We start from the raw sequence: 12,812 nt of genomic DNA on the forward strand, positions 1-12,812 counted from the left end.
GAAGCCAGAACACTTCAGGCTGCCATTGGGTAAAAGCTCTGGCCAGGAGAGGAAAGCCTCACCATAGACTTAACTATATACTGTGTTGACAGGTCATAAGAAATGTGTACTTTAACAAGAGTTATTTTGCATTGTGTAATATACATTGTGCCAGATTTTTGTTATGAAGGCCAATTTCAGACAGAAATAGAATTTAAAAAATCTTCATGTGTTATTTAAAATTTGTACAGTGATCACCCTTCCCATGTGAGGACAGTTTGAAACTCCATTTGCTCTAGTTTGACCTCCAAAAATATAAACATTTCACATTTACAAAGAATGAATGGGAGACAGCAGTGATGAGACTGAGATGGCATGCAGTTCACACACACACACACACACACACACACACAACAGAAGGAAGGAAAAACAATCAGTTTTGGAAAGAAGGGAGAAAGGAAATAGCGAGATTAGAATAGAGCAAGAGCTTGAACCAATTGCTAGAGCAGAATGCAACCAAGCAATTAAAAGGAAAAATAGCCAGAACCAATCAGAAACCACCAGTCAGTGAGAGACCAATAGCAGAGTGAAACAGAAGGGAAGGGAAGCTAGAATAGGGAAAAGGGCAAGAGCAAGAGTTTGAGCAAAAGGAATAATGGGCTAGGGAAAAATAAGAGAATGTGAGGAAAGGTGTTCCAAGCAGGAAAAGAACTATCAGGGTAAAGAAAATCTACAAACAGTGGTTTGGGAAAAAGGGAAAGTGGGAAGGAAATAGGGGCAGGAAGTGCATTAATAAAACCAGCCAAACTGGAGTTCAGTAACTCTGAGTAAGATGTGCAAGGGGATAAAAATCACCATGAAGTCAGTAATCAAACAGCTCAGACTGCTACAAAACAATATGTACATCCAAAGTCCAGGCGGCATTACTTAATAGCATTGAAAATAAAAAGGAGGGGGAAGGAAAAGGAAGAAGAACAACAAGTCAAATCACATTTTGTAGTGTTAATGTGAGATGGCAGATGGACTTTTTCTTTCTTAATTGTTTTGTAATTACATTTTAAAAAGCTTCTTCTCTAGTGCTTTGGTTTCACTTACCGCCAATGGGCACCATCGCCAGCTTTGTGTATAGTTACCATGGAAAGAGTGAGTCAAGTGAAGGGCCCTAAATGCTAAACCATTGGAAAGGGGGAAAAAAGCAAAATATGCAAACATCTTACTCAAATGGTGGCTTTTATGTTTAATACTTTTAAAAACTGGAAATGGGGAAAGGAGCCAGTTAACCTTCAGTGCATTGATATAAAGGGCTGGTGAACCCCAGGGGTTCACACGAGCAACCACAGCACACTAGCCAGGCGGCCATCAAACCCTCTTCATTGAGGATATTAACTGCTAAAGTTCTTGTGGTAAGTATAAAATCTTCCAGAGTTTTGGTTTATCTTCCCCCCCACAACCTTTACAATCATCTATTCCATATACACATGGAGGCGAGCTGGCCTCCCAAGAGAAAGAGGGTATGGGCTGGCCACCTGATTCACGACAGAACACAATGTTAGAAGCAAGATAGTTCCAAGACATTTTAAAAGTTAGCTTTCTTTTCTGTTTTTTTTTTTTTTTTCTTTTAGGTCTAATTACAAGAATTCAGAGTCTTGCAAACTGAAGCAAAGGAAAAAAATCAAGGAAGCAGAAGGATGAACATTTTGGAAGGGGGAAAAACGTAAATGGAAAACACACACACACACACACACACATACACACACACACACACACACACACACACACACACACACACACACACACACACACACACTCTCTCTCTCTCTCTCTCTCTACTAAAATCCCAAACAACCAAAAACAGGGGAGGTGGAGAGAAGCAGTTGCTTTTACATAGTTGAGTGCAAGAAGGTGAAGAACAGAGAGATGCAAACACACACATGTGCGCACACACAAACAAGACAGGGTCCAAAAGTGAAATAAGTGAGGCAATACAAAGAGAAATAAAAATAGAAACCAGAAATTGAATTATTGAAGACATGCACCTCGATTTTACGGCCCTCTACCACGGTGCCGTGTAATTTCTCCCTGGCCCTGTCTGCATCAGCACTATTCTCGAAAGTTACGAACCCGAATCCCTGCATGCAGCGGGAGAAGGGGGGGAAAACATGCACATCGTTATATTGAAATACTGATCTCTGGTATATAGAGAAACATTACAGTATGAAAGTGACATCAGCAACAACTCAGCAATACTCTCAAAGTCACAGTTTTGGTTCATGCATATTTTGTAAAGGGAAATTAAACTCAGTAACAGAATAAAGAACTGTAATGATAACAGTAATTTAGCTAACAGTAATAACAATAAAATAAAATAAAATATAAAGCATGTGAGGCCAGACCAAAACTAAGGCATTAAGTTACTCGGATCAAACTATTCAACCAAGAATCTACATTTTTCAATATCCTATCTTTCCCAGTTCACAATGTTAGTTAACATCCCCAGTGTAATACTAAATGTATTAAACTCACCAATACTGCAAGCCTGTTACTGTTCACTGACTTCTACAAAAAAAAATCTAACATTTAACATTAATCATTTGTACAGTGAGAATTTTAAAGGATGTTCCATTATTTTATCCTTACTACTTTGCCTGTTATAATAGTAATAATTTATGAGAGAAAGAGTGAGAGAGAGAGAGTGAGAGAGAGAGAGAGTGTGTGTGTGTGTGTGTGTTGGTACTGGGGCTTGAATTTAGGGCCTGAGAGTTGTACCCCTCAGTATTTTTGTTGGTATTCTACCACTTAAGCCACACCTCCATTTTCAGCTTTCTTTCTCTTTTTTCTTTGTTGGTTAATTAGAGGTGAGAGTCTTATGAACTTTTCTGCCTGGGTAGATTATACTGTCTCCTGAGTAGCTAGAGAGTCTTGATGTATAATTCTGTAGTTAGCAGGTATGGAAGCAGTGAAGATATTATATTCTAATTTTTCTTTTCTTTTGTTTGGTGCCAGTCCTTGGGCTTGAAGTCAGGGCCTGGACACTGTCCCTGAGCTTTTTTTGATCAAGTCTGGCACTCTACTACCACTTGAGTCACAGCTCCACTTCTTTTGGTGGTTAACTAGAGATAAGAGTCTCATGGACTTTCCTGTCTGAGCTGGCTTCAAAATTGCAATCCTTAGATCTCATCCTTCTGGGTAGCCGGCTTTATAAGTGTAAGCCACGGGTGCCTGACATAATTTCTCTTCAATGATAATTTTAAATGGTCAGATTTGCACATTAGAGCAAGAATATGTTAATACTGAATTTCAGAAAACTGCTAACAAAAATTTACAAACATTCTAATCTGGGCCGGGCGCTGGTGGCTCACGCCTGTAATCCTAGCTACTCAGGAGGCTGAGATCTGAGGATCGCGGTTCAAAGCCAGCCCGGGCAGGAGAGACCATGAGACTCCTATCTCCAATAAACAACCAGAAAACCGGAAGTGGCACTGTAGCTCAAGTGGTAGAGCGCTCGCCTTGAGCTGAAGAGCTGAGGGACAGCGCCCAGGCCCAGAGTTCAAGCCCCACGACCGACAAAACAAAAACAAAAACAAACATTCTAATCTGGATTATTATTATTATTAGTGTTTTTCCACATAAGGAGAAAAAGGCAATGGGAATGAGATCTACATTAGTGACACTAGCCATACATGAATCAATAAAAAATACCAGAAATAATAGAGCTGCTATATTGAGTTGGGATTCATTTCATTTTTCCATTTCATTTGTTTAGTAGCCACTACCCAAATAGAATGGAGCTCATTATGTAGACAAATGAGGAGATCAGGGAGTTAACCTGCTCCTCTGTTCACATCATTACCTTACCTCCTTTAACATGAGCAGGATCTCATAAAACTTCATTCTTCATCTTCAACAACTACAGGTTTATAAGAAATTTCCCAAGCTATTTACATTTGCAGAGTAGCAAATACATGGGATTTTCTGGAAAGTCATCTCCTAACAGCTTCATTGTCCCTTCCTCGCTAGCAGGTTTTTTTTTTTTTTTAAACTTTTCTACTGTAGGATAACTTAAAACCATTTATTTGTTTGTTTGTTTGTTTGTATATTTTCCAGTCCTGGGGCTTGAACTCAGGCACTGTCTCTGAGCTCTTTGTGCTCAAGGCTAGCACTCTACCACTTAAGTCACAGTGCCATTTCTGACTTTTTCTGAGTAGTTTATTGGAGATTAGAGTCTTCACAGACTTTCTTGTCCAGGCTGGCTTTGAACTGTGATCCTCAGATCTCAGCCTCCTGAGTAGCTGGGATTACAGGTATGAGCTACCAGAACCTGGCTAAAACCCTTTAACTGAGGTTTTGGTCTTGTTGCTTAACAACATGAGTGACCACTGAGATGATACTATTTACCATCTCAATTGTTGCTCAACATTTGATAGGAGCACTCCACCATTATGTAATAACTGATTACTCAGCATTCTACACAATGTGCATCATTACAAATACCTTAGGATGCAAACACTGAGGTGACAAAAAAAAACTTACATGCATGATGTTTATTGTGGAATACTATGGTAATTTTAGCTAATAGTTTCCTAAAGAATGGTATACATTTCTTGAAAATGTCAACAGGACATATTTTGGGAAATACATTTTGATATTAAAATGCTACAGCCATTTTGATAGCTCAGAGTACACAAGGGCAAATAAATAGTTAAGGACATTACTTGTTATTTACATTTACATCTGCTGAAGACAAGAAACCAGTTTTCTAACCCTAGAGAACTCTCCAGTGTGGTAATTAAGCCTTTTAAAAAGCACTATATAAACCATATTCCAATTGATTCTCATAGTAATAAATGTGTTGATTTGGGTTAGTAAGTTATAAATCAGGTAAGTTACTAATAACTTACGTGGATGTGGAGACTTTCATTTTAACACTGTGTCTGGCTACAGATGTCTACATGTCTACTTACAAACCATATATACTTCTGTTTCTAATCACAACCATGGGGTTGTAAGGGCAGATTTTTTGGGTTTATTCTGAGGTAGATAAAGGGAGTCAAATGCAGTAAAGTACCCAAGGTTATAAATAATGGTGAAAAAAAATTAAGCTTTGCCAACCTGACTGCAGATTTTATTTACAAAACTTCTTTAGTCAGAAAATACTTCCCCCATTCCTTCCAAATCTAATTGTACAATGTCTTGAGTAGCCTCCCCTTTTGGAAGGTATTTATAGAACCTGAGTGACACAATAGGTATACCAGAAGAATGCAGGTATATAACAGCACTGACAGGTTTTAGTCAGCAAGTAACAAAGTTTAATGTAATGCTTATTGGAGATTTTCTCAGTAATGACTTTATTCTGGAACAAAATTATATTTCAACTTCCTAAAAAACGTTTTATAAATAAAGATGCTTATATGCCAAAGGAAGTTCTAATGAAGATACTAAAGACATAAAAACAATCTTTATAAGCACCTTTTCCTAGGGTGACAGAAGAAAGGTCTGCTTTGTGCTATGTGATTCACTAACATAAAACACAGAGGTAAGAGGATTTCTTTCTTTCCTTTGAAGATAAATAGTCCTGTGGTAGGCAGAATTATGTCCCCTGCAGTTGTTCACATCCTAATCCCTGGAACCAAAGAATATGTCACCTTACTCACTAAAAGGCATTTTTCAGATGTGATTAAATGATCTCAAGATAGGGAGATTACCCTGGATAATCCAGGTGGGTCCAATGTAATCCCCAGTGTATTTGTAAGCGAAAAGAAGAAGCGGGAGAGTCTGAATCTGATCGTAGCAGCTTGAAAAAGACTTGATTGGCCATGGCTGGCCTTAGAAACAGAGGGGACTAGAGTCCAGTGAATGTGGGCAGTCTCCACATGCTCAAAATGGCAACGAAACAGGTTATCTCGAGAGTCTACAAGAGCAATCCAACACCTTGATTTCAGCCTAGTATGCCCTATTTCAGATTTCTGATTTCCAGAACTATAAAATAATTAACATGTGGTTTTAAGCTGCCACATTTGTAGCAACTTATTCAGAACCATAAGAAATTACTACACATTTCATTTCAGTTCAAAGTGATCACATAGTATTAAATACTAAAACATAATAACTACACTGCACAGTTAAAATCTATAACAAACACATTTTATAGTCTGTAATATATAGATTTAACCTAAATGCTTAAGGAGAGGAAATATCTCAGGCACATAGAGATGAATTTTATCTCAACTGATTAATAAAAGTAGGTAAAAGTTTAAAATTTTTAATTAAAAAAGATGTCACGAATTGTTAGTACCAGCACTGACAAATATAATTTAAAATTTTCTATAGGCAAATTAAAATAGTAAAAGGAAATAGGTTAAACTAATTTTAACAGTATATTCATTCAACCAAATATATACAATATCTTATTTCAATATGGTGCCAATATAAAAAACATGACTAATGAGGTATATATCATTCTTTATGGTACTGCCTTTGAAGGCTTGTGAGCATCTTTCACTTAGGAAGCATCTCAGTTTGAACTCCCCACTTCTAATGCTCATGTGGTCACTGTACTGGACAATGTAAGTCTGTACATTCCTATTAAAGTTTGCAGTCCTCAAAGTCTATGCTAATAATTCTATGTTCATAGTTGAAACACATCAGTGATACATCCATGATTACCACTCTATCTGCTAACTTTCTTAAGAAGTGAGGAAAGGCTTGTTAGGTTGTGGTTAAAGCTTCTATGGTGGACAGCAGCGATCTCTCCACCTGTCTGGGTCCCCACTGTCATCAAGGACACAGAGGAGCCGAGTAACGGGTACCTTTTTAGTCTGGCCTCAGGCTGCAATAAGTAACAAGCAATAGGATGAGCATTTTAAACATGTTTTAAAAACTTGTATAATCTTTAAATTTTTCCATCTCAGAAGAATGAGAAAGAAAATTTACCATGTAACTTTTAAGGGAGAAATCAAAAGCAGACGGATCTCCTGGGTATGGCCAGAACACAGGAATTAAAAAATAAATAAAAGAAAACTAAAACCCCATAAATGGTAACACCAAAGAAAAGAAAACTAAGCCCTTTGGAAATACATGCATTGCTAATTTAGTTTTAAGTATAATGAAAAACATTTCAGTATTTCCTATGTATTTTACTGGAACTACAAAGACCTACCTAGTGCAGCTTCAAGGAAAGTATTTTGAGTACATTTTGAAAGGAATAAGTAACTCCCCTTTTGTGAAATAAAAAGTCATGGTAATGGGCAAAAAAATCACAGCACAGTACTTGCATCTGAGGTAATTTGAATGTATGTGTATATATTATCTCCATTTCTTAATTTAGGTAAGGAAAAACCAAATGAAGACCAAATAAAAGAGGTCAGTAATAAAAAAAGGAGGACATTAAGTCCTTTGTGGAAGACAGTGATTCTACTCTGTAGGCAGGAGCTGGATGAGGTGAAACTCTGGTGACAAAGTGTGTGGATGTGGCAGTGCAACACGGTTCACTTCAGCCTCATCAAAGATGAGAGCTGTGTGCCTATAATCCTAGCTACTCAGGAGGCTGAGATAAGAGGATCACAGTTTAGTCTGTGACTCTTATCTCCAATTAATCCCCAAAAAGCCAGAGGTGGAGCTATGGCTCAAACCAGTGCTGGCCTTGAGCAAAAAAGCTCTGGTATAGTGCCCAGGCCCTGAATTCAGGCTCCAGGACCAACACACATACATACATACACACACACACTCACACACACATACACACACACAAAAGATGTGGGGCTAGGAATAGCTCAGTGGCATAGTGCTTACTTAACAAGCACAAAATCTTGTGTTTGGTCCTCAGAACCATACACGTAAAAAATTTATGGTGAAGAAATAAATGCTTTCTGTTTTGGAGCAATCCAATTAAGTACTAATTACTTATCTCAGATTTATTTGTTGACTAGTTTTTCCCATCTGCTTCAAAAAAAAATCAATAAAGCTAATTTTGGAACAGAAAAACACTATTTAAAAGTCAGAACAACACCTAACTAAAACAACAGGACCACATAATGCCTTCTTTTCTCTGGTTTGAGATGCTATAATTTTATAGTCAACCTAAAACATTTAAGAGAAATGAGATATTAAATTTAAGTCACAAAAATAAAAGCATTCATTAATTTCTCTTAGGAGGATCTCAAAGAAGGTATCTTTGGGTCTGGCTGACTTCAAAGTAAATCTCACTCAGAGGCCTCAAAACACTTCCAGAGAATTCACTCGGGGAAAGATTTAGTCTTTAGATAACAGTGAGGAAGGAGAAGGACAAAACCAAGGTCCACAGTCCTGAAAGGCCAATCTGGGCAGTTGTGAATTCTGTGCTTTGTTTTTCATGTACTGCCAATTAGTACATCATCTATACTACTGAAGCCCAAACAAACCAGGGGCAGTAAGGACACCACATATACCTTCAGGTTCCCCAGAAGGAAAAGGAAGGCTTGGGTTATTATTTTAAAATATGGGAGAAGTAATTGGATAAGGTAGATTTGGAGGCAGACAAATCCTCAAAGTCAATGAAAGAAGCCTTAAGATCAATTTCCTTTGCTTCACAATACATCAATCAAATTATTTTCTTGATAAGGAGCAAGTCTTCAATGCCTGATGAAACTGTATTGGGGTTCTAGTAGTTAGAACCTAGTTAGGATTATTTAAGTGTATGCACTCAAAACCAAAAATATTTCATATTACTATAGCATGTGAAGCGTGGTCAACAATCTTCATCAATTTGTTTCACATTCATGTATTCCTATTCACTAAACCACATCATTTTCTCACCTTGTAGCTGACCACTTCATAAAAAATAAATTTGAACTAATCAAAGGACTAGGAATCCACTGTGAGAAAATAACAAGCAGAAATGGACAATAAAGGACCATACTTTTTACTGGTTGCAGCAAATAGATTTCACTTTAACATACTTACCAAGTAAAGTGTTGGAGAAAGTTCTGTATAGACATATTAATCTTTTTTTAATTGAAAGCTGAAAATTACCTCTTTAATAATTAACAAATAATTGTTCTAGCCAGAATTAAACATTTTTAGTGTTGACACAGTCTATAAGGGAATAACAATCAGAAACATTAGAACAATGTATTCAACTTGTGTTAGTACAGAAGGGACAGGAGGTGTACACCATCGTGTATGTTATTAATTCCCACAGTGTGGTGGATTTGGAGTAGAGGTAAAAAATTGAAGAGAGGTAAAAAATAACTCATTTATTGAGAGTTTACTTAGCTTTCTTCCTCAAACTACATCCTTAGAAGATTTAATCATAGCAAAGAGCTGTTTTCCAGGTTCAGCAGATATGACCAACTAAAAATTAATTTAAAAATCACTAATAGGAAAAATAATTTTTAACTAAGAGGGTTAGTTCTTATGTAGAACATACTTACGAAAGAATACACACATCAGCTTGCACACTGTGACTACTTTTATTTTAATGTAAAGTCTAGCTGTGTGTGACTGAGTGCCTCCATATCCCAAAGCTTACCCACCTGGGGGTGACTGACGGCAGAAATGGTACTAGTGAATACCAACTCACTACTCATTGTGAGCCTTGCCAAAATTTAGTCCAAAGTGAACGCAAATGAATTGAATAACTGAAAGAAATAGCCATTAAATTTGCTCTAAGTATGCTATTTCAAAGCTGCATTTTATAAAGCTGCATTGTTCTGACAGAATTCACAACATAAAGCTTCACTTTTCTAGGCTCCTTTCTTCCTTTAAAATGAGGCAGCTGAATCTAAGGCCAATCAAGGACCACGCTGTTCTGTATCCTGTCCTCTACACTTCTACACTTCCCTCTAACTTCTCTATTTCTCATTTCCCTCCCAATTTGGACATTTGGGTATAGTCCGGCCATGTTGCAGCCTCTTTTCAGAGATAAATCTAGCTCAAGGTGGACACAGGGGATAATCCTGCATACAGGCTTGAAAAACTGCCTATGCTTTGTGAACACCTACTGTTTAAAACAAAGTTCAAAAAGAAATGAAGCATACAACTTGATGTGGAAACAGATCTTACCTTAGAACCACGCTCATTAAAAATTATTTCTACATCTAGGATTTTGCCAAATTGCTGCAGAGACAAAAATAAAAACATTTACTTATGGTGAGCTTTTTATTGACATAAAACTTTCTTTTCTAAAATGGAGGGTCTTTCCTTCTTCTTTAAACTAGTATGTCTTTAGTACCTATGTTTCTATGTGTCAGCTGGCCCCAGCGTGAGTTTCTGGCTTATCCCCATCACTGAGCTGGTGGTTGTTTTTTCGCCTCTTCCTCTGCTTCAGTGTCCTCCCTTACTCACTATCCATGCCTATGTGTGAGAGCCACTGTTGGGAGACAGTAACTGTAACTCACAGTATTTCCCTATTATGTGCTGCTTCATGTCAACAAGAACTAGTGATTTTCTAATAACTGGTCTAATTTTTTAAATGTCTCAATTTTAAAATTAAATCCTAGCAAAGTAGAATAATATATTGTTGAAGGCTGTCTTCCCCCTCCCATTAAAAATTATACAAGTAAATAACATTCATTGTATAAAAATTACAAAATATGAACAGGGAAAAGGAAAACAGAAAATAAAGATCATCTGCAATCCCACCAATTCAGCATTGGTTCATGGCCTTCCAGGCTTTCCCACAGGCCTAGCTAATTTCTTTTTTTTTTTTTTTTTTTTGGGTCCGGTCGTGGGGCCTGAACTCTGGGCCTGGGCACTGTCCCTCAGCTCTTCAGCTCAAGGCTAGCGCTCTACCACGTGAGCCACAGCACCACTTCCGGCTTTTTCCTTTTTGCTTATGTAGTGCTGAGGAATTGAACCCAGGACCTCATGCATGCAAGGCAAGCACTCTACCACTGAGCCACCTTCCCAGCCCTCCTAGCTAATTTCTTTCTTTCTATCTATCTATCTATCTATCTATCTATCTATCTATCTATCTATCTATCTATCTATCTATAATATATATGTCATCATACCATAATTAGGTAAGGCAAGTCTGAATGAATGCCAAAGATACATATTCTCACTTTTGTAGAGACTGGTTTGAAATCCAAGTGAAACAGATAATAGGTAAAAGTTCAGTACTCTAAGGGTTATGTGATCCAGAAAGATACCTGGATGTTTACTATACATACTTGCCCATTCAAGTAATGATTAAAGAAGTTTTGTCTCAGCTAGGTTCTGATGGCTCATGCCTGTAATCCTAGCTACTCAGGAGACTGAGATCTGAGGATTGCAGTTCAAAGCCAGCCTGGGCAGGAAAGTCTGCGAGACTCTTATCCCCAATAAACTACTTGGAAAAAGCCAGAAGTAGTGCTGTGGCTCAAGTGGTAGAGCACTAGCTTTGAACACAAAGAGGCTCAGGGACAGTGCATAGGCCCTGAATACAAGCCCCAAGACTGGCAAAAAAAAAAATTCTGCCTTCATATACAGATCTCTCATGAAAGTGTTCTCAGACTTTGTGTAACCTCTTTAGTCTACTATTTAGCTACCTAACAATAGAATTATTTTGGTTTTGTGTCTTTATCTGTTTTACCTTGCAGGTATAAGATTATTCTTACTGTAGAAATATTAAAGGAGCAAGTAAATGGAATCATTGTTAATGCCAGAAAATGTTTAAGTATGATGAAATATATAGCCTATAGAAATGGTAACATAGATATGTGCTTATTACTAAGTTGGATTGTTCATAGCTCTTGCAAAATTGCAAAAGGTAGAAGCTATATGCAGAGTATATCTTGAAAGTCTCACCTCTCAAGGAATGGCCACCTGTGTCTATGACAACCTGCAAGGCTAACATCTAGAGCAAGATGGGTGGCAGAAAAAGGTTCTTAAGACTGATAATAATATTGATTTCCCTCAGGGCCTTACTCATTTCCTTTGCAGTTTAATTCTAAAATACTAATGATTAATAACACATACAGTGCAAAAAATTCCATTTTAGAATCCACAAAAGGACCTCAGAGACTTACCCCAAACATTTGCCGGAGGTCAGGGTCCCGGAAGCGAAAAGGAATATTAGAGACATGTAGTCGCTTAGGGGTAGATTTACTCTCTGAATTTTCATTACTTTGTGTCTGTGACTGCTGGCCATCTGTCTGGGCTCCACCGTCTGTCTGCTGAAGAAAGTAAGCAATGTCAAACAAAAAATAAACATAATTACTCCTAAGAATTATAGAAAATAACTGAGGTCATTCTTTATCACAATTATTCTCATAGTATGTGTGCCAGGTACCAGTGGTGGTTCATACCTGTAATCCTAGCTACTGAGGAGGCTGAGATATGAAGATAGTGGTTCAAAGACAGCATCAGCATGGGCAGAAAAGTCCCTCAGACTCTCCCTCCCCACCTCGCTTTAAAAGTTTGAGACCAGGACTTGAACTTGGTACTTGACATATTTACTCACTGGCTAGCATTCTACCAACTGAGCCATGCCTCCAACCCGCCTCCCTCTCTCTTTTTTTGGTTGTCCAGGGGCTTGAACTCAGGGCCTGAGTGCTGTCTCTGAGCTCTTTTGCTCAAGGCTAGAGCTCTACCACTTTGAATCACAGTGTCACTTCCAGTTTTTGAGTGGTTTATTGGAGATGAAGAGTCTCATGGACTTTTTCCTCTGGGCTGGCTTTGAACCACAATCCTCAGATCTCAGCCTCTAGAGTAGCTAGAATTACAGGTGTGAGCCATTATACTAGCACTCCAAACCCTCTTATCTCTTAACTACCAAAAAAAAAAGCCCGAAGTGGAACTGTGGCTCGTGTAGTAGAATGCTAGACTTTAGCAAAAAAAAAAAATTAGTGCCCAGGCCCCTTTGTTCAAGCCCCAGA

The 12,812-nt window shown here is 37.9% G+C and overlaps 1 protein-coding gene across 7 annotated transcripts in view; it reads right to left on the reverse strand.

Moving 5' to 3' along the window:
• Rbfox2 (RNA binding fox-1 homolog 2) overlaps nt 1–12,812 on the reverse strand; it is a 245,672-nt gene that overhangs the window by 29,400 nt on the left and 203,460 nt on the right. For 5 of the 7 annotated variants that reach the window (XM_042693109.1, XM_042693106.1, XM_042693110.1 and 2 more), the window contains 3 exons: nt 11,964–12,110; nt 10,018–10,071; nt 2,016–2,108 (listed from right to left, as the gene is read on the reverse strand). In XM_042693109.1, the coding sequence (XP_042549043.1) occupies nt 2,016–2,108; nt 10,018–10,071; nt 11,964–12,110 (294 nt within the window). The remainder of the gene's footprint in view (nt 1–2,015; nt 2,109–10,017; nt 10,072–11,963; nt 12,111–12,812) is intronic. The other 2 variants (XM_042693107.1, XM_042693105.1) reach the window with 1 other exon arrangement.

The sequence above is a fragment of the Dipodomys spectabilis genome, unplaced genomic scaffold (genome assembly GCF_019054845.1).
Source record: "Dipodomys spectabilis isolate Male_0828 unplaced genomic scaffold, ASM1905484v1 ptg000163l, whole genome shotgun sequence".
In the NCBI taxonomy this organism is placed as follows: domain Eukaryota; kingdom Metazoa; phylum Chordata; class Mammalia; order Rodentia; family Heteromyidae; genus Dipodomys; species Dipodomys spectabilis.